This window comes from Schistocerca piceifrons, chromosome 3 (assembly GCF_021461385.2).
Source record: "Schistocerca piceifrons isolate TAMUIC-IGC-003096 chromosome 3, iqSchPice1.1, whole genome shotgun sequence".
Classification (NCBI taxonomy): domain Eukaryota; kingdom Metazoa; phylum Arthropoda; class Insecta; order Orthoptera; family Acrididae; genus Schistocerca; species Schistocerca piceifrons.
Genome location: NC_060140.1, coordinates 912,795,809 through 912,818,493, shown reverse-complemented (window position 1 = coordinate 912,818,493; position 22,685 = coordinate 912,795,809). Strand labels below are relative to the sequence as shown.

Genomic DNA, 22,685 nt, shown 5'->3' with positions numbered 1-22,685 from the left:
TTATCAGTATTTATTAAGTCTGTAATACTGATTATTCACTTCGCATCACGAACTAATTGACAGCAAAACATAATACCTACTGCGAATATTTCATGGCTACTACATTGTTGTAGGGCTTAAACTGCATTGTTGTTATTATTATGGTTATCATTATTGGCAATCGTCAGACAGAAAGCATTGCTAGCCTGAAGTTTTCCAATTTCTGTCAGTTCAGAAGTAAGAAGTCCAGTAATCATGTGAATAATGAACTATAAGCATAGTGCACACTTCTGAACTTATCAATATTGGATGGGGCACAGGATGTGGGTGAAAGAAGTTTTGTGAACAAGTGTGAACCATCAACGTGGATAGTTGTCTTTCGTTTCTGACAAGCTCTTGTAGGTAGCAATAGCGATTCACTGAGAAATGCTGTTAGTAATACCGGTTGTCTCATTGACTCATATTTCGTGGTTCAATAAAACACCTACAAACACTAAGTATCATTTATCAAAGAGTTTTCAAATTGCCATTATAAAATTTATTTAGACGCTAATATTGATGATGATAGGGGGAGTGGGGGGAGGTACTAGCTACTGTCTGACTGTGTTCAGAGGTAATGGTCTCAGAGAGCTTAGAAACCATGGCGCTAGTGATTGTAAATACTGACACTTCAACACATTAACTGTACTGCTTCAGGGATGCACAGTGACCGTTAGTGAACGATTTTTGTTTTGTTTGACATTTTAGCCTCAGATCACACAAGCAGGTATCGTCATCATTTTCTTATGTCATCAGATGATCTTTTGCAAACGAAAGAGAAAGTGGAACGGTAAAATACTTGAAAATAAAATTACAAAATAAAAACAATTTCTATATACAGCTATACGTGTTTGAGTACAGTTGAAGAACTTCGAAATTTTACTAAAAAGGGTGCCCACATCATATGTTAAATAAAGAAAGCAACTTTTGTGAAACATTCTTCGTAGGTCTAATTTGTGCCTTCCTGGAGATGTCCATTCCTTTACTTTGTGAGGTATTCTGCTACCTTACATGTGTCTCAAACGGCCATACCACACTAATCTTTCCCTTTTATCCACGGTACCTATGTTGATTCTGTTTTCATCATTCGTTAGGTGTTTTCATTCCAATTCCATGTCCATTATTACGGTTTTGTAAACGTTCTCTAACATAGTTTTTCCGTTGCGTGGAGGCTTTCTTTCATTTTCTTTGTCACTGCCCACACTTCTCCACATGTGCAGTCATGTATTTGTAACTTCTGACGTACTGTCATCAAAAAGGTGTGATGTATTGTTTCACGATTACCTTTGCTTTCCTCAAATTATTCTGCACATTTTGAATTTCCCTACCGGTTAAATGTCTCATCACATTACTCAAATGAAGTTTCATTTTTTATAATTCTCTACTCGGATTTCAAGTCGCGTCTTTCCGCTCCTATAGCCACATACCGCGTTTTCCAAATTCTTATCTCCGTACGACACTCTTTGTATTACTCCACAGTTATTGTAAACAGGTAAGCTGTGTGTTCTTCATCCTAGCATGCAATCACTCGGTCGTCCACGTTATTGCAATCTCTACTTTCGCTGTTATTATTTTTGTTATTATTAGTACATATAACTCATATACTATGTACATTGCAAAGTCAACTGTAAACGAATCTCTAAGAATGGCTGATAGAATGTAAAAGAGGTGCAGACCGCCCAAACTTTGCTCCGTACTCACTGTAATAAAAATAGAACACATTTCACGATTAATCGACAACAGTTCCGAACTGTAGACAAGCGATCCGATTTTTTGCTTCGTTTCGTGTTCGTCAATGTGAGTAACCATTAAACTTTGCAACTGTTTTTTTGTTTAGCTTTTTGCGCATTAGCCTTTCTGTGTGTTTATTAACTTTTATAGTCTAAATTTTTTGTATTATTCTATTATTAATTTCCTACTATTAGTAATTTTATTGTACAAACAGAAGGATGCTATGAACACTACAGTGTTTTATAAGCGTGATGCAAATGCAGGTGGTATGCCTTCGTCTTTCGTCAATTTTGAACTGACTTACGCAGAGACAAACCTACAGTAGTCTGCAGGCCACAGTGGAACTCGTTGTTTCTTTTTTTTTTACACTAACAAACATTGCTAGAGTTAAAAGAAGTGGTAAGTACAGATAAACACTCTAGGACTGACCAGGTATTGAACACAAGACCTTTACATCTGTAATCTGACATTTACATTTTATCTTTTATTTTCTACAGGGTGTTTCAAAAATGACCGGTATATTTGAAACGGCAATAAAAACTAAACGAGCAGCGATAGAAATACACCGTTTGTTGCAATATGCTTGGGACAACAGTACAATTTCAGGCGGACAAACTTTCGAAATTACAGTAGTTTCAATTTTCAACAACAGATGGCGCTGCAAGTGATGTGAAAGATATAGACGACAACGCAGTCTGTGGGTGCGCCATTCTGTACGTCGTCTTTCTGCTGTGAGCGTGTGCTGTTCACAACGTGCAAGTGTGCTGTGGACAACATGGTTTATTCCTTAGAACAGAGGATTTTTCTGGTGTTGGAATTCCACCGCCTAGAACACAGTGTTGTTGCAACAAGACGAAGTTTTCAACGGAGGTTTAATGTAACCAAAGGACCGAAAAGCGATACAATAAAGGATCTGTTTGAAAAATTTCAACCGACTGGGAACGTGACGGATGAACGTATGGCAACCACAGAGGGCAACGCGCAGCTAGTGCAGCAGGTGATCCAACAGCTGCCTCGGGTTTCCGTTCGCCGTGTTGCAGCTGCGATCCAAATGACGCCAACGTCCACGTATCGTCTCATGCGCCAGAGTTTACACCTCTATCCATACAAAATTCAAACGCGGCAACCCCTCAGCGCCGCTACCATTGCTGCACGAGAGACATTCGCTAACGATATAGTGCACAGGATTGATGACGGCGATATGCATGTGGGCAGCATTTGGTTTACTGACGAAGCTTATTTTTACCTGGACGGCTTCGTCAATAAACAGAACTGGCGCATATGGGGAACCGAAAAGCCCCATGTTGCAGTCTCATCGTCCCTGCATCCTCAAAAAGTACTGGTCTGGGCCGCCATTTCTTCCAAAGGAATCATTGTCCCAATTTTCAGATCCGAAACGATTACTGCATCACGCTATCTGGACATTCTTCTTGAATTTGTGGCGGTACAAACTGCCTTAGACGACACTGTGAACACCTCGTGGTTTATGCAAGATGGTGCCCGGCCACATCGCACGGCCGACGTCTTTAATTTCCTGAATGAATATTTCGATGATCGTGTGATTGCTTTGGGCTATCCGAAACATACAGGAGGCGGCGTGGATTGGCCTCCCTATTCGCCAGACATGAACCCCTGTGACTTCTTTCTGTGGGGACACTTGAAAGACCAGGTGTACCGCCAGAATCCAGAAACAATTGAACAGCTGAAGCAGTACATCTCATCTGCATGTGAAGCCATTCCGCCAGACACGTTGTCAAAGGTTTCGGGTAATTTCATTCAGAGACTACGCCATATTATTGCTACGCATGGTGGATATGTGGAAAATATCGTACTATAGAGTTTCCCAGACCGCAGCGCCATCTGTTGTTGACAATTGTAATTACTGTAATTTCGAAAGTTTGTCTGCCTGAAAATGTACTGTTGTCCCAAGCATATTGCAACAGACGGTGTATTTCTATCGCTACTCGTTTCGTTTGTATTGCCGTTTCAAATATACCGGTCATTTTTGAAACACCCTGTAGCTGCTGCTTTCCCATATAGTCGTTCTTCTCTCACCAGCTTCGCCTTTGGCAGTGTTTTTTTTCATCTTTTTATGTTTCTATATTTCTAATTTATCTTCTCTAAAGACCTTTCGTTGTGTGTCTGGAATTGTGGGAGCCATTCACAGCCTTAATGACACCTCGAAGTAAGAATCTGATCTTATATCACCCTTTTATGCTTCGGACCGCATTCAAATGTCGTCGAATGGTTTTGAACGGTCCCTAGTGGTTCCAGCCTGTGCACGAGAGCAAACATTGCGGCGCTATGGACTCCAAATGGGGTGCCATCACGTCCAGTGGGGATGGAGCTGCAATTACTAGAGAAGGGTTGAAACGACAGTTTTTTATAATTTTTATTTTATTTTATTTTTTTACTCTGGGCCCTAGCCATTGATCACACCTCATTAACTAACTCCCGATTCTGAGATTACTACGTGTCATATTTGACTGCGGCTCCCATAACTTGCACTTTTCCTATACACAATAGCTTTTTATCTGTATATGGTAAAATAATTTGGGTCATTTTCACTTCATACTTTGTTTCTTGATGATATAGGATACAAACTTGCCTCTTAAGCATAGGACTGAGTGGTTGTTATTTTCAGGATGTGTGGGATTAAAGAAAAAATGTGATTTTTGTTTTTAAACGTTTATTTATACAACTTTTCCTGTACTCAGATATCGATGCAATACTGAGTAACAGATAAGCTATAATATTTGCGACAATTTATCATACACAACAGTTCGTAGTAAACAAAGCTACAGCACTTTCCTCTGCTTCCACGATGGACTGTTAGTAAAACGTAACAGTGCCACCAATCGCATGTGGAAACACTTGAGAAACTAAAGCTGTCTCATGTAATGACTTGTTTATGAATCCAACTTTAGATCCACGTTCGTTGTACTGTTTATCTAGGTGGGCGTCATGTACGCAGATCTCGTTAAGGAAATCTGAGAACATAGGAGTAAGGAAGAAATTATCCTAAAGTGTAACGTGTACTGCTTCATTTACGGGAACTGTAAATGTAAATCAGAAAATGGTTGCTTTTTTGTTCGTCGAGAGAAGCTGGGAGTGTAGCAGAGTAGAAGGGGGGAGAGAAGCGAAGAGAAGAAGGTAGGAGGAAGGGGGAGGGACGAGTGTTGAACGGCGACTCGCGTCCCGGTGGTGTGCGTGTGTGTGTGTCTCGGTGTCCGTAGGCCGGTCCTCGAGCGGGCGAGGGTTTGCGGGGCCGCAGCGGGGCCCCTAGGAACGGGTGGGCGGCGCCGCCCCTGCTCAGCCGTAGTACTGCTGCTGGCCGGTGGCGCTCGCCTGCTGGTGGGCGGCGGCGGCGGCGGCCTTGGCGGCGGCCACCTCGGGGGTGTCGAGCGGAACCCCGCCGGGTCCCAGCACGATGTTGGCCGGCGCGTTGGGGGCGTAGTTGCCGCCCGAGTACTGCTGCGGGCCGCCGCCGTACGACGGCGCGGGGTTGTAGGCGCCCGTGTTGTACGCGCCCGGGTTGTAGGCGCCCGTGTTGTACGCGCCAGGGTTGTAGCCGCCCTGGCCGGGGGCAACGGGGGCGGCGTTGCGCGAGTACGCCTCGAAGTGGGCGGCCTTAGCGGCAGCCACCTGCAAACGTTGCGTCACTTGTTAGGAGGCTGGCGAAGCTGGTCCAAACGGGGCGGCGCAGGCTGTAGTGTTCGAGAGCCTGGACGACAACTTAGAATCTCTATAGCAGAAGATTATACTAGCAAGAAGGGTTGGGTTGTTTGGGGAAGACCAGACAGTGAGGTCATCGGTCTCATCGGATTAGGGAAGGACGGGGAAGGAAGTCGGCCGTGCCCTTTCAAAGGAACCATCCCGGCATTTGCCTGGAACGATTTAGGGAAATCACGGAAAATCTAAATCAGGATGGCCGGACGCGGGATTGAACCGTCGTCCCCACGAATGCGAGTCCAGTGAGGAAGAAGGGGAAAGGCATTATGAAAGGGCTGTACAAGTGAAAGGAACTAGATGAGAATGTTATGCAGGATGATACCGTGATGCTGTTACAAACTTTCACTAATAATGGAGTGTGGTAGATGTATCAGTTAGAGGTACAGCGACCCTGGTCTGGGGGAGAAAATGGCTCTGAGCACTATGGGACTTAACTTCTGAGGTCATCAGTCCCCTAGAACTTAGAACTACTTAAACCTAACTAACCTAAGGACATGACACACATCCATGCCCAGGCAGGATTCGAACCTGCGACCGTAGCGGTCGCGCGGTTCCAGACTGTAGCGCCTAGAACCGCTCGGCCAACTCGGACGGCGGTCTGGAAAAGATCTAGCTGAAAGCTATAAGTCAAAATCGTTCCGACACCTCTGACAGTGGGATACACGTACCAGTATTTTTGTTGCTCCGATTGTTGGGTATTCAGACCCGGCCAGCACTTGTCATTCGTCATCGGGCGTCAATGAATGACCGTATGGCATTGATGGCCGGGAGGCCCCACCTAGGGAAGTTCGGCCGCCGAGTTGCAAGTCTTTTCAGCTGACGCCAGAATGGGCAACTTGCGTGTCAGTGATGATATGATAATGAGAACAACACAACACCCTGTCCCTGGGAAGGAAAAATCTCCGACTGTGCCGAGAATCGAACCCCGGCGCGCTGCGCGGCAGTCAGACGTGCTGACCACTCACCTAAGGGAGTGAACATCGGATGTGGTTCCAACATGATGGAGTCCCACCTAAGTTTGGACTGAGGACTCATGAACACCTGGGTCAGACATCCCCTGAAAAGTATATAGGCAGAGGAGGCGCCATAGCATGGTCACCACGTTCACCTGATCTCACCCCACTTGATTTCTTCTTGTGGGGTCTTGTGAGAAGTCTTGTGTATGAGACGCCTGCCGAGACTGAAAAGGATCTCCTGGCAATTCTCGCTGTCTTCTACACTGCTCTAACGTCACCGGGAATATTAAAACTGTTCAATAGACCTTTCTGCGACGATGCCATGCTTGCATTGTTGTTGTTGTTGTTGTTGTGGTCTTCTCTACAGAGACTGGTTTGATGCAGCTCTCCATGCTACTCTGTCCTGTGCAAGGTTCTTCATCTCCCAGTAGCTACTGCAACCTACATCCTTCTGAATCTGCTTAGTGTATTCATCTCTTGGTCTCCCTCTACGATGTTTACCCTCCACGCTGCCCTCCAATACTAAATTGGTGATCCCTTGATGCCTCAGAACATGTCCTATCAACCGATCCCTTTTCTAGTCAAGTTGTGCCACAAACTCCTCTTCTTCCCAACTCTAGCCACGCGGGATTAGCCGAGCGGTCTCAGGCGCTGCAGTCATGGACTGTGCGGCTGGTCCCGGCGGAGGTTCGAGTCCTCCCTCGGGCATGGGTGTGTGTGTTGGTCCTTAGGATAATTTAGGTTAAGTAGTGTGTAAGCTGAGGGACTGATGACCTTAGCAGTTAAGTCCCATAAGATTTCACACACATTTGAACATTTTCCCAACTCTATCCAATTGATTGAAAGCATTGATGCTGGGGGTCACGAATTTTAACAATTTTTCTAAATGTAGTAGATTGTCAAGCTTGCGCACGTAAACGGAATTCATTGTTACTGTACCGTCGACTTTGGATTTTCGGTCTGTCTGACATCATGTTACACGGACCGTTATCAGTACAAGAGGGGAAGTTATCTCATGTTATTGAGGAGTATTCATCGGGAATAATAACCATAGTTCAGAAGTTGGGGGTTCTTAGTCCTAGCGATGTGCAAGGCTAAGACGGAACTTGAACAGATTTTCACTTATACTCTTAGACTCAGTTGTTTCCCTACTAGGGTCCCTTATCTCAAATTGATTCCTTTACCCCTCTCCGTTTTTCCTGAAACTTTGTAACATTGTCACGGAATCACCTGTAGAAAGGGAAGAGTAAGCAGATGAACGTGGGATGGGAAATATGATACTGCAAGACGAATTAGAAGTTATCTATAACTTGGGCAGAATCCAGACTTCAAGGTAGGACATCGAGCCCCGAACGTCAACACCTACCAAAAAAGTTGAGGTCCACATTTCCGGCCTACCATTCACATATTTCTCCATGGTTTTCCTGAAAACATTCAGCAGGGAGTAAGGGAGTAAGACAGGGTTGTAGCCTCTCCCCGATGTTGTTCAATCTGTATATTGAGCAAGCAGTAAAGGAAACGAAAGAAAAATTCGGAGTAGGTATTAAAATTCATGGAGAAGAAATAAAAACTTTGAGGTTCGCCGATGACATTGTAATTCTGTCAGAGACAGCAAAGGACTTGCAAGAGCAGTTGAATGGAATGGACAGTGTCTTGAAAGGAGGATATAAGATGAACATCAACAAAAGCAAAACAAGGATAATGGAATGTAGTCTAATTAAGTCGGGTGATGCTGAGGGAATTAGATTAGGAAATGAGGCACTTAAAGTAGTAATGGAGTTTTGCTATTTGGGGAGCAAAATAACTGATGATGGTCGAAGTAGAGAGGATATAAAATGTAGGCTGGCAATGGCAAGTAAAGCGTTTCTGAAGAAGAGAAATTTGTTAACATCGAGTATTGATTTAAGTGTCAGGAAGTCATCTCTGAAAGTATTCGTATGGAGTGTAGCCATGTATGGAAGTGAAACATGGACGATAAATAGTTTGGACAAGAAGAGAATAGAAGCTTTCGAAATGTGGTGCTACAGAAGAATGCTGAAGATTAGATGGGTAGATCACATAACTAATGAGGAAGTATTGAATAGGATTAGGGAGAAGAGAAGTTTGTGGCACAACTTGACCAGAAGAAGGGATCGGTTGGTAGGACATGTTCTGAGGCATCAAGGGATCACCAATTTAGTATTGGAGGGCAGCATGGGGGGTAAAAATCGTAGACGGAGACCAAGAGATGAATACACTAAGCAGATTCAGAAGGATGTAGGTTGCAGTAGGTACTGGGAGATGAAGAAGCTTGCACAGGATAGAGTAGCATGGAGAGCTGCATCAAACCAGTCTCAGGACTGAAGACCACAACAACAACAACAACATTCAGCAGCATGACGAAACGGTGCCTTCAACAAGGAGACGTATACTGCCCTCGGCCCTCTTCAAGTGGACCTTTTCTCCGTCTTAAATGACGATGATAACGAGAGTTTAAACCCGTTAAGTTCAATGTTTGAAACAAAAAAATCACCGTTCCAGCTAAATAAATACTTTTCTTACTACAACCAGTTTCAAACAGTGGGCCACTCACAATGTTCTGCTATTGCCTCAGACCTTAGGTGTCTTGTTCTGGGTTCTTCAGTGTTCTTGAAACAATATGCCTCTCCTCAAGCGTCAGCTTTCAGACCTTCAAACATGTGCCTGAAGTAGATGAGTTGGAGGCACCGAAACACGATGAATGAGTGAGGAACTATACTGGTGCTATGGATAAACTGAAAAGCAAGCGAAGATGGAGGAAATTATATGCCAAGTAATGCACAATTTCTGTAAAATTTAATGATTTCTGAAGATGTTTAAGATTAGGGTTTTGCCATAAATTGCCCTACTGGAAATTCGTCAGACAGGTTGGAATCTAGGTTACTTACTAATTGACATGGTATGAAATTTTCCACCTGAATCAGGTTTCTAAGTTGTTTTCAACATTTATTTGAGGAAACACCAAAAGTTTCTGTTTGAGTGCACCCAATTTGCTACACTCTGTTAGACTTACGATACCTTTGAGCAGTCATTCCCCCGGTGAACTGTTTGGAGTTAGCTATAATAGCCAACGTACGACAAGAGATGCCAATTTCAGTTTTTAGTGGTTTCAAACACCATACAAGTTGACTTAGAATCCACAAAAAATGTAGGATTAGAAGTAATTGATGATGGCATTGAGACTGGCCAGAAGGCTTTTTCAGGAATGTGACGATGTCCGCGTATGGGAACCAGTGGGGATGAAGTCACTCGGCTTGTTGAGCAGTAGGTTAACATTTATACCGGAAACGGCACATTTTGCTCCCACCATAAATCTTTAAAACAAGAAAAATAAGACAAATGCCAATTTTATTGTTTAATACTCGGAATTATAGCTCTCTGCTGCAGTGAAAGATTAATGCGTACTAGCTGAAGTGGAATGTGGAATGACCTATAGATACAAGCGCTAGATTAAACACGGTGCAACAAGGACACATTACAGACTGCCGGTCAGTTGCCCGCCTTCTTACAAGGAGCGATTAATAACGCAGTGGCTGTCCGCAGGTGTCCGTGACCGCCGGAGAATGTGCTAACGAGGCTATGCCCGCTAAATGTCGCTCCAAGTGTCCAGCTTAAGAACAGAGCAGCACGACCACTACGTTACACCTGCTGCACCTCGCACGAAGCGTGGAGCGGTGTCTGTGAAAGCTTGCGACTGCTTCCGCAAGTAAAAGATGCCGATCGGCACTGGGCATCGACCTTGGTTGCACAGGCTGTCGGAAACACTGCAGCCATGGCTGTTAGATTTCGAACGGTCTTCCGAAACTGTATTCCTTCGAGTTAAAGTCGTTCTTCACAGCAAAACAAAGTGCCTTTGATGGGTGTGGAAAGACAACACGCCACAGTCTCTGCGACCTCTCTGATGTGAGTAGTACATACCATTTACCCTATGAAGAATGCCCCGTGCGATTAATAAAACATCGTTGCGCCGACGTGGGCTGCCTGCACATACCGGATCCGCACTCTGGAGAACCAGATAGCGAATTCCGGTTCAGCCATACCACTTACGGGCTAGCCAGATCTCCTTAACCAGTCGAGCTCAATGTAATCGTGTGTTAACCGAGGCCATTACCGATTTCTTCTTCGATTTCTTGTTCGATGTGGACAAGCGTTCCACCTGTAACTACGATGCCGTCTACGAGGCGGTAAATACTAGCAAATAAGAAATGGCTACGGATGATAAAATACGTTTCCAATTGGTCTCTTCCTGGATAATTTGCGAACCGATGTTCTTTTTCTATTTCTGTTTTATTTTTGAAATTCGTCTCATCCAATCGAAGTCACTACCAACGCAATATGTGTCAGAGATCCCCGTTCTGATTCATAGTCGTACTAAAATCAGTATTTAACCCTATTCAAACAATTACCATACGAAGAGGGTATGCTGCCATAACATATTCTTTTTCCGGCAAAAACAACTGACAGTAAAAAACACTGTATCTGGACGTGTGAATACAAGATTTTCATAAAATATTATCTTATGAGCTATCCATAAGCAGTTTATATTGAGCAAGGAGAATTTAAGTTCCCATACAATGTAGATAAAATAGGATAAGACGGAACACGTGAAATCCAGGCTGTGAACGGTTTTGAACGTTTCTTTACGACCTGATGGCAATCCAGCAACTACACCACAGATCGCTGAGAGTAATAGCTCATTAACGAATCCTTCAACTGCTTTAATAAGGCATTGATTTTTATCTTGCTTACATGCTAAAGTGTGACAGTCGGTATTGATATCACAAGTGAAATAGTTTTTATCGTGTTAGATCGGTTTCTTAAGCAATCATCATAAGGAGTGTGGCAGCAGTCCTGCATTTCATAGGCGAAGAGAAACAATTGAACGTAGTGGTTAGACAGAACAATGTGTTGGTGCATAATAAATTTGCTAATGGAATTAATTAACGAGAGGAGGGTGTACGTGATCTAAGATGTTGAACAACTGTAACAATGTCACCCTTCCGTCTTGTAAAAGTGATATTTAAAGTGATTTTTTAAGTATCTGTTAACTTTTATCTTCAAGTGAAGTGATATTTGGTCGGTGGTCAGATCAATGAACGTATCTTCAAGATAACAAATGATTAAAGAATGGAACTTTTGGTTCAGAAGAGCCCTTTAGTTCGAGTCACCAAAACAGGAGTATTTTAAATTGATCGCAAGCACTTGACACCTTCCCATCACTAAGAATTACTGTTATTTGTTAAGCACATCTGGTCAGAATGCATGGTTAGTGAGTGCAGGTGCAGTACAGTGCCTTATTTATAAAGTGGAGTGGATGGTACTAGATGCCAGAAAATAGAGTATTTTCCTCCAGCACCATCAATGGGGTGCCACCGAGTCTGATGTCCCCCTTCGATGGATAGACTTCATTCAGCAGTGTTACGTGCCTCTATGAAACAATCTTCAGAAGTTTTGCGATATAATCCAGGAAGTTGGCGGATAAAATCAAGACCTGCACGAGCACGGTTTGTTTTTAACGTCTCGCTGACAATGAAGACAGAGCAAACAGAAAGCACAAGCCCGATTTAGGCTTCGTTGGGGAAGGAAATCGTCTGTTGCCTTGTTTAAGAATCTACCGTGGCATTCGCCAAAAGTTATTAAGAGAGATCGTAGGAAATGTAAATAGCGCGTTAGGCGTGGAACTGAAATCCATTTATGTCGATAAAGAGTCCACGGTGCTACCTCAGGCAGTGGTGATCTTACCGAATACCAGTGACAATTTCAAACTCAAAAACTCGGACCACAAGACTGCCTCAAGTCCGCACGGAGAGGACGCTCGGTTTGAGGCACCATATCACGGATTGGGCGGTCCTCCCGCCGGAGGTTCGAGTCCAGCCTCGGGCATGGGTGTGTGTGTTGTTTGTAGCATAAGTTAGCTTAAGTAGAGTGTAAGTCTAGGGACCGATAACCTCCGCAGTTTCTTGCCTTAGGAATTCACACACACTGCCTCAAGTAAGCTGACAACGCGCGAATCACAAACAAAACCCACACGATAATCTTCAATAGGTGGTAGTTTTTACAACCAAATCAACCTCTACATTTACAACTTTGACAAGTTACGGGACCGAGACCGTTGGGTGGGAGCAAGAGATATCGTCGGTGCCCACCGTGAACGGAAACTTCCCCACTGCTAACAATTCCTTGCACCCTTGCATGAACTGCCGCCGTTGGCAGCGCAATCCACTGGTAACCTTAGACTGTCCCAGGGGTTCTTTCTCTCACGGCTTGCCTTAGTACTTCTTCCATTTCCTGCACACCACTATCAAGTTTAAATGCTTCTGTCTACTATCTCCCAGGTACCAGGTGTTCACACCCACACCTGTGGACAATGTTACCGAATGCATCCTTTGAATTCTAGCTAAGAATGTGTTCCTTTCGTGGAGGTGACTGTTAAACGCTTTATGATGGTCGCTATTCAGGTGCGAAATTGGAGGGACTCTACTTCTTCTTAAAAAGAAGAAAGGGTGTTCAAAAACCGTACACTAACATCTCTGTTCCACCACCCCCTTGTCAGTTAAACTTTGGCGATGGAAATCTCTTTCACCGCCGGGAGGCGAAATGACTGTTTCCTCGTCGAGCAGCAGTCTTCAGGTTTGCTTGTGTGGTCTCAGTTGATGATATGGTTATCTGATGGCAATATCAAAATCTCACTTTGCTGAGAACGTAAGCTATGATCGATCACTGAAGTGGCTGCCAATGCAAAAAATCTGGATAAGTAGATAAAAGGGATGATATCATTTGTGTGAAGTGTGTTGGGTGAGGCAGTCTCATGTTAGGCGGTAAGGTATAATCGCCTACGTCATGTCGTCCCAGTTTTTGAGTTGGAACTTGTCACTGGTGTTCGGTAGGATCACCACTGCGTGGATCGATTTCGGTGGACTTCTGCATCTACATGACCTTATAGTATGTGTGTCGGCGGATATTCTGTGGATCATTATTGTCCCCCCCCCCCCCCCCCCACACACACACACACATGCAAACAATTTTTTTTCCTATTCCAATTGAACACAAAATAAGCAGTCTTGCCTATGCGGATGACCTAGTTGTGATGGCAGATTCGATTGAAAGTTTGCAAAGTAATATTTCAGAGCTGGATCAGAAATGTAAGGACTATGGTATGAAGATTAGCATCTCCAAAACGAAAGTAATGTCAGTGGGAAAGAAATATAAACGGTTTGAGTGCCAAATAGGAGGTACAAAGTTAGAACGGTTGGACGGTTTCAAGTACTTAGGATGCATATTGTCACAGGATGGCAACATAGTGAAAGAACTGGAAGCGAGGTGTAGCAAAGCTAGTGCAGTGAGGGCTCAGCTACGATCTACTCTCTTCTGCAAGAAGGAAGACAGTACCAAGACTAAGTTATCTGTACACTGTTCAATCTTTCGACCAACTTTGTTGTATGGGAGCGAAAGCTGGGTGGATTCAGGTTACCTTATCAACAACGTTGAGGTTACAGATATGAAAGTAGCTAGGATGATTGCAGGTACTAGTAGATGGGAACAACGGCAGGAGGGTGTCCACAATGAGGAAATCAAAGAAAAACTCGGAATGAACTCTATAGATGTAGCAGTCAGGGTGAACAGGCTTAGATGGTGGGGTCATGTTACACGCATGGGAGAAGCAAGGTTACCCAAGAGACTCATGGGTTCAGCAGTAGAGGGTAGGAGGAGTCGGGGCAGACCAAGGAGAAGGTACCTGGATTCGGTTGAGAATGATTTTGAAGTAATAGGTTTTACATCAGAAGAGGCACCAATGTTAGCACTGAATAGGGGATCATGGAGGAATTTTATAAGGGGGCTATGCTCCAGACTGAACGCTGAAAGGCATAATCAGTCTTAAATGATGATGATGATTCCAATTCCGAATAGGAATTCCAATTCCGGTAGGGTGTCACCTATTGCTGACGAGTGCTCCGATGAGATGTCCTTGGAGTAGACACACACACACACACACACACACACACACACACATCTCCCCGCCAGCTCCAGGGCAGGCAGGCGTGAGTCAGGTGCGACCCGACCCGGCGACCCACTCACCTCGGGCGTGTCTTGTGGGACGCCGTTCACGGGCGGCGGCGCCGGCACGAAAGGCCTGGGCGCGCCCTGGTAGCCCTGCTGCGGGGGCGGCGCCGAGTACTGCTGCGGGGGCGGGTTGTAGGCCCCCTGGTAGCCTCCCTGGTAGCCGCCCTGGTAGCCGTCCTGCTGGGCCGCCAGCGAGTTGGCCTGCGTCAGCGCCTTGAGGTGCGCGGCCTTGGCCGCCGCGACCTCGGGCGTGTCCTGGGGAATGCCGTTCTGCGGCGGAGGCGCGTAGCCGCCGGGCTGTGGCCCGTTGTAGTAGCCGCCGCCTCCGTGGTACTGCGCCGCCACCACGGCCACCAACGCGCTCAACACCACCTGCCGAACAGAGACCAGCGCTCATGTCGTGGTACCGCGCAGCCACGGCTGGCGCCAACGCGCTCAACACCAACTGCGGGGGAGTCCAATCTGTGCGTCCACAGTCCTGGAACCAGCCCCACATTGTTCCATGCTTCACATTAGATGTAGCGCGGATTCTTGCCGAGGCTCGGTTTAAATGGCAAACGACCGCGGTACGAACATATTATCCCGCTGCAGTTCAGTCAACGACACTAACAGTGGATCGTGTTCTGTGGACTTCTCCATCTACATCACCTTATAGTGTGTCGGAGGATAATCTGTGGATCATTATTGATCCCCCTCCCCCCTCCCCCCTACACACACATACACCAAATTTTTTTCCTATTCCAATCCCGAAAAGTCTTCAAGAAGAAAGAATGCTGGTAATCCTCCGAATGAGCTTGATTTATCTGCCTTCATGGTCTTCCCGCGACATTTATGTTGAGGCCAATTGACTCTTCAAGGAAAGTACGTTCTCGAAATTCTGCTAATAAAATCTCTTCTAACTTCTGCCACTGGAGTTGGGTGAGGATCTTCGTGACGCTTTTGGGTACACTAATGGAACCAAAGCCGAATTGTAGCTGTTTTTTGGCTTTTGTATGTTACCTTATCTATTCTATGTGGTACGGAGCCCATATTAACGAACAGTATTCAAACTACGGGCCGAAAATGGTCTTCCAACCTGCCTCCTTCGTAGATGGGATACATTTCTTGTGGATTCGCCCCAAGAGTGAAATGAAATGTCGTGTGGCTAGGACGAATCGTCGGGTAGACCGGTCCCCTGCTGCAAGTCTTTTGAGTTGACGCCACTTCGGTGACTTGCACGACTATGCGGATGACAACACAACACCCAGTCCCTCAGCGGAGAAAATCTCTGACCCAGCCGAGAATCGAACCTGACCCCGTAGCATGGCATTCCATTGCGCTGAGCGCTCTGCTATCGAGTCTGGCACCTGCCTTATCTTCCCATTAGTGCTATGACATCGTTCCTCCTGAAATCGCTCCCTGCGCTTACTCCCAGATATTTAATGGAAGTGACAGCTTCCAGTGATTGTTATGCAATCGTGTAATCATACTTTACTGGCTCTTCATTTACCCAAAATGCGCCACATTTTTTATGGTGAGGCTCAACAACTAATCCCTGCAACAGCCGTCGATCCCCTGCAGTCCTTTCTGAATTTCGCTTCAGCTTTCTTAGCGTTGGGATACCTCCTTTATCCACTGGATCATTGATAGATGTTGTGAAAAATAATGACCCTACAATGCTCCCTTGGGCTTAGGAAGCGTTTCGTCAACAGGTTGTTCCATCATAATTAGTGGACAATGTATTGCTTTTGCAGAGGCGTTACCACCCTGAAACCGTTGTACGACCTGTTCTTGGATACTTCTGGAGTACTTAGGATCCCGATCACGTCGACATGAAGTAACAGGTTAAAAAATGCAGAGGCGCGCTCCCAGGGTTGTAACTGGACGACTGGACACTGTAGTCAGACCGAATGGGTGGAACGGGAAATCGCCCATGGAGTTTTCAATGGTATCATCGCAGATACTATTTCTCAGTGTTTTTCGTCAAGTGACCCTTAACAGATCGTGGGAAAGCTGCCATTTCTTCACAGGAGAGCGCTCACAAGGTACTGTAATTCCACCGTTAAGAACTTCATCAGGTCTACCTGGCAAAAAGAATCGTAGAAATTGAGTGCTGTTCTGACTGTCATAACAATTAATTATACATAGAGGGACGAGAACTTTTTTGTTAAAATCTTTCGTCCAAATTTTCATGGAAGTTTTCGACACCGTACAATCATCCTTCTGTACCCAGTAACGTAAGCTTTTTTGACGAAGGGCGTTCAATTTACTCATCGTCTAAATGCTCAGAGTACGGGAAGGTCAACAGCCTGATTTTTTTCACTCCGAATACGAGAATGAACTACGTTCTATGACAGATTTTCCCAGCGATTTACAAAACTAGCTGTTCAGTGTTTCATTTTATAGGTTCACGTGTATGTTACATATATGTTGAAACATGCACAGCCGGCCGCGGTGGTCTAGCGGTTCTAGGGGCGCAATCCGGAACCGCGCGACTGCTACGGTCGCAGGTTCGAATCCTGCCTCGGGCATGGATGTGTGTGATGTCCTTAGGTTAGTTAGGTTTAAGTAGTTCTAAGTTCTAGGGGACTGATGACCACAGTAGTTAAGTCCCATAGTGCTCAGAGCCATTTGAACCATTTGAAACATCCACAGAAGCTTTCACTCATAGTTTACCCTGCTTGAAGTGCCTGATATTGTGAGTCCCCCCCTGAACTGTCTAACGATGAGAATGTCGGTAACGATCTGATATGATGTTTACAATGGTCAACCACTGTTCACTAGTTTCTTTTTTAATTTCAAATACAACGAAATAATTTATTGGGCAAAGGTAACAGCATGTAGTGTTTCACGTTCATCATTCAGGCTCATTGACTAAATGCGTTCTTCAAGGATTTAAACTGAAGTTTGCTTTGTGAAGTAGTTGTTTGAGGTTTAACCTCCTTGTAGCCTTGTATTTGACAACACAGATTTCTTTTTCACAGATCTCGTTGTTTCGTTGCCTTCTGCATCCGAAAACATTTGAGACGAGTAGGGATAGTTGTTAAAGAGTAACAACAAAAATTCGTATGAGCTGAGTTCTGCAGCAAGACGTTCTAAATTCTCCGTTTGCAAGCTATCAATTTTGTTTGAGTAGTTCAGATTTTAGTTTATTATTAGACTGCCGTTGCTGGTCCGGCCTTCGATAAGTATATTTATTTTCAGTTTTTTAGGGGTTTTCATAGTTTTGGTATTTTTCAGTCCACAGTTTTTTCGACATTTCACAGTGCCTTCCATTTTTTTTTTTAGCTTTTCCGGTTTCTCTGTTTCGTTAGATGAGTACAAACTTCATCGACTTAAGTAATCGATGATGGTGACTTCAGTGCTTATCTCAATGTATGAACACCATTGAAGTAAATCTGCTGAAGTTCTTACTAGTCCTTACACAGCATCTCACTTTGGGTTCCTCGTATAGCGTTGGTTAACAGTCTACTCGTATTTTTTTACTTCTTCTCTGTGATCTTACAGTTCTGGAATAATCATTTTTTGAATCTGATGAGAGCTAATATGTAAGTGCACGTAAGAGTTGTTGGAAGCGAGACTTCACCATGTAGAATGATTTTTTCTTTCCTTCTCAGGAGCTGATTAACAATTATAATATGATTATTCAGCCCATATTAACATCCAGAGAGTACCTCCAATTCTTCTCTGAGTGTATTGACGTTGACAAATGACAACTATCACGATGTTTCGTATGAAGTTAAAATAATCGAAGTGTGTTCCATATAAATTCTAGTATCTTCGCACAGTATATACCAATCGTTCTTTGGTATTAATGGGAAGTATTACAAATGATTACAATATTTCGATGTTCCCATACTCAGTAAGAGTGTATAGTGGCGCAATATAGCTCTTTTCCACTTTATTCTCTGGAAAATTGGTCCTTTAAATTAAATACTTTGCCTGTTGTTTGTGTTGTAACGTGTTGAACCCGGTTTCTGCGAAACGTTGAATAATAACGGAAGTAATACTACACGAACTTGAAAATTAACGACTGAGGGATTGGAATTCTACGTAAACATTAAACTGAATTCTGTATCTCACGCTGAACAGTAATTTGGTCGTCTGTTGTGAAATTCCTGTCTTTTTCCAAGTATTCATAGCGATAAGGAATTCTCAAAATACTAATACGCCAAAAACGTTAATGATATCAGAATTACGACACTGGCGTTTCGTTGTCTTTATGTAATCATATCGTTAATCTACATCTATATCTACATAGATATTCCGAAATCCAACGCACGGTGTGTGGCGGAGGGTACCCTGTGTCACTAGTAGTCATTTTCTTGCCTGTTCCACCCACAAATACAGCGAGGGAAAAACGACTATCTATATGACTCCATAGGAACCCTAATTTCTCTTATCTTCGTGGTTGTTGCGTGCTGTGTATGTTGGCGGCTGTAGAATCATTCGACAGTCAGCTTCAAATGTCGGTTCTCTAAACTTTCTCAGTAATGTCACAGCGGAATCGGGTGGCCGGAAAAAGCAACCAATAATTAATTTTGTTTCACCTACACCTGTTACACGCGACTAGATAACTTCCTTATTGCACTCCAGTTCGACATCAATAGAGACAATATTTTTGGCAACTGCAATGAACACTCCCCTTCCTACGTCCTCTAATCCGTCTTTCCGATATACGTTCCACGGCTCGCTAGCTAATCAGAGCTCTTCGGGCTTCAGTAGCTCTCGGTCCCAAGAATGGTTTGGGCACGAGAGCTGTCCTCTTTGTTACAAATACTTCGACAGCTTACTGATAAAATTTTGACAGTCGAAGTGTCTTTACTCTGAACGCGGTCTGACTTCCCTTTCTGCGTATCGACTGGCGAGTTTTCATCAGAGTACCTCAAACTACCGTCTATACGTCAGTGTATGGAGATTCGAAATTTGAACGAAGAAAGAGATGGTATTTAATATTTTCAGGCCAGTAATCTTAATAAGTCATCTTCAAATGACATCGAGTGAGTTCTGCAACTAAAAGAAAAAAAGGTGTTTAGTGCAAAAAGTACTAAAATTAAAACGAGGTTTCAGTTCTGTCATGCTTTGTGTGTGGCCTCTATTAAATCTCAGCATTAATTAACAAGAAAGGGGCAACAGCTTTCTGCTTAATGCAACAGCTAATAGACCGTAAACTGCTGTGAGCGATCTCGGAAACTGATAACCATGCAAATACAGTAGCAGCGTGTGTCGGAAACCGTGGCGCTGCCAGCGAGCGGCTACGTCGGCCACGCCCCCGCCAACGGAAAGGGGCGTGTCCCTGCCTGCGTCCCTGAAACTACTGCTGTTAGTCTATTTAATCCAGTTTCTAGTCTGTAAGTAACACTTCCGCCTTCCACTCCATCTCTACTGCAGTTTCAGAGAACTGCAGGTAGCCGGTCCCGTGAGTCTTCGTTCGACCCTCCGTAAATGCCCTACAGTCAGTGTAGGGTTATTAAGGGCTGCAGTTCACGCGACAGGGGCGGCACCAAGAAGGCGGAGTCGTATTAGTTCTAGTGATCAAACACGTTAGTCCCATCAAGAAACTGTGCAGAATAATCACAGACTTATTTGTTAGAACTAATGCAGCTGTTGCTGTTTCAAGTGTCGTTCAGTGAAGCATAATCACAGTTTTCATTTAAGGTAATTCAAACTGTACTGCCGTGTCATGGTGTGAAATAGTTAAAACATTAAAACAAACAACGTTTCGGCTGTAATGGAGGTTCTCCTTCAGCGTAGAGTCGCTGCAGTACGTTGCCAAATTGGCTAGTTTAGCGTTAAATACGATATAATTGTCGAGGCCACTACTGAAAAATAATTGTCTTTTATTTTCTTACAATACCCGATACCGTTCAGTCGTTTCATTTTGAGAACGATCTGTTTCAGATATTATCAATAATACTTTTCAGATTACTAGGCCTACAAATATGACAACGCTTGTACCTGTATTAATAATATTGCAACACTGATCTGAAAATGGGTTTAGACAGCACCTAAAATTAGTTATTGCAAAATAACAACAATGATTGATATGATATGTATCATCAGTCAGCCGACTACAGCACGATTTTACTTCAACCTGGTTTGACACCCACCATGGGTGTCTTTACCAAAAAATGTAGTAAAAGATCAACAGATTTAAGAGCAAAATGCCGTCGTAACTTGAAATACTTCAGAGGAAGATAATACTTTAAGCATATAAAATTAGATAGTGAAACTGACATAAACTTGCTAATCATCAGTAAAATTATAACGACACAATGTATCTGCTCAAGAAAGGCACGTGGCTTTAATTTTACTGACATTTGCAACTTTAGGGCAGTTTAAATGTCTAATTTTATATGGTTTAAATACTATCTTCCTATGAAGTATTTTATATGCCGACAGAATTTTGTTGTTAAATCTGTGCGTCTGTTCCTAACTGTAATTGTTTCTGATGAAGACGTCCATAGTAGGTGTCGAGACCAGAGTAAACTAAACTCTTATTGCAACTGACTGGCTGTATTATACGTATCATATTCTTGTATGGTTGCTGTTTCAAATCCATGTTTAACATTGCCAGTGATTGATTCCAATAAGAAGCGAAGGAACCTGGAAATTAAGAAGAAATTATATCAAAACATAGAGAAAACAATAGAAACAATAACGAGAAGAGGACTCGCTTTTTTTGGCGTTTATTCAGGATGAATGGCAACGTGCTGAGGAAAGAAATCTCAAGTGTATCTGGGAAGAAACTCTCAACAAGGTAGATCCGAGAAGTTAAAAAAAAAGGTTTAGGAATGAACAACATGAAAGCAGAAGAATCAGAGATATTTTCTGAAAGAAAGTGTTAAATATAGGAGGATTCCAAGAAAGAAAAAGTAAGAGGCGTGAAGTGGTGTGAAGACAGTAAAAACGAAACGAGATGAGGACAAGAAAAGAGAAAATGAGAAAGAATTGAAAGTGTCACGGGGCCCTAAAGGGGCCAACGCGAGTTGAAAAGGAAAACAGCAGAAAATGCCATCAGTTGCAATAAAAGAAAAGAAAATGTTAAGTGTGTTATTCTATAACAGGCTAGTACATGTCAAACGATTTTAATGAAAGTGGAGATACAGGTGGGGGGGGGAAAAAATGTGAAACAACGAGTGAAATGACAATATTATCTGAGCTAGAAACTCGACGATGTGAAGACCAGTGTGGCCTGTAATAAATGGCTGTCTGACGTAGGTATACGGAAAAGTAGAAACGGAGTCGGAAGTGGTCAGTGCAGAGAGAAAGAGAGAGCGTTGTTTACGTGTGGCGGGGCGTCGTGGGCGGCTACTCACCAGGGTCCTCATGCCGATGTTTGGCTGCTCGAGTCGCTGCGCCGTCAACACTTGCCGCAGTCTGCGGCGCGCCTCCTATATATACCTGCCGCCGGCGGCCACTGCCGGCTGCCTCTGACGTCGCGCGCCCGCCGCCCTCCACGCTTCCCCCGGCCGCCCGCGTCCCTATTGTAATCACCTCCTTGACATTTACCCGCACCGTATCGGTCAGGGAGGCGGAGCAGGTCGATCATCGACCTTTGCCACCGGCTGGGCGGCGGCTGCCCGCTCTCGCGCGATCCCGGGACACCCCTGGACCGCGGTGCAGTTCCCGTGGCACCAATCTGGACGGGCCTCGTCCCACGCAGGTCGCACCCGGTGGGGCGGTGCCAGCACCTCGGTGATGCCTTTCCAAGGTCCCCGCGTAGGCTCTGCAGCGTCCCCGGTCGCCCATCCCCTCCGCTCTTCGCTCGTCGTCCACCTGTGCGAGGCCCACTCTTAAAAGCGTAACCCGTTCTGACGGGTCGCGTCTTATTCGTCGTATTTCGCGGAGAGCGCGATTATGCCGGCAATTAGTGTTGATGGACTTTCTGGACGAAATTTAGCGTCGGGGAGGATGACAGACGCCCGGAAACAGCCTGCCAAATACGGCAGCTCGTCAGACTGCTCTATTACCATAGGTCAACCGCTGTGGCCATCATCTCACGAGCCGACGGGTGACATCATGCAGACACGTGTCGGAATGCTCTATATAATGGCTGTTCCTATCGCGCAGTGAGTCTTTTCCATCTCCGTTCATCGTCGAATGTAACGAACGGAACTTTCAGAAAGCCCAAAGTGAAGGACATGAGATATTCATTTCAACCCAACAAACGAAGAGCAGACAACCGCC

General features: G+C 44.4%; 1 protein-coding gene across 1 annotated transcript; it reads right to left on the bottom strand.

Annotated features, from left to right (window-relative positions):
- Positions 1-4,421: 4,421 nt before the first annotated feature.
- LOC124789878 (cuticle protein 5-like) lies at positions 4,422-21,969 on the bottom strand. Its single transcript, XM_047257393.1, has 3 exons — positions 21,815-21,969; positions 14,532-14,888; positions 4,422-5,394 (listed from the first exon to the last, which is right to left on the bottom strand). Exons 1-3 carry the CDS (start codon positions 21,824-21,826, stop codon positions 5,062-5,064), a joined length of 702 nt encoding a protein of 233 aa, XP_047113349.1. The 5' UTR covers positions 21,827-21,969; the 3' UTR covers positions 4,422-5,061.
- Between the last annotated feature and the right edge of the window lie 716 nt (positions 21,970-22,685).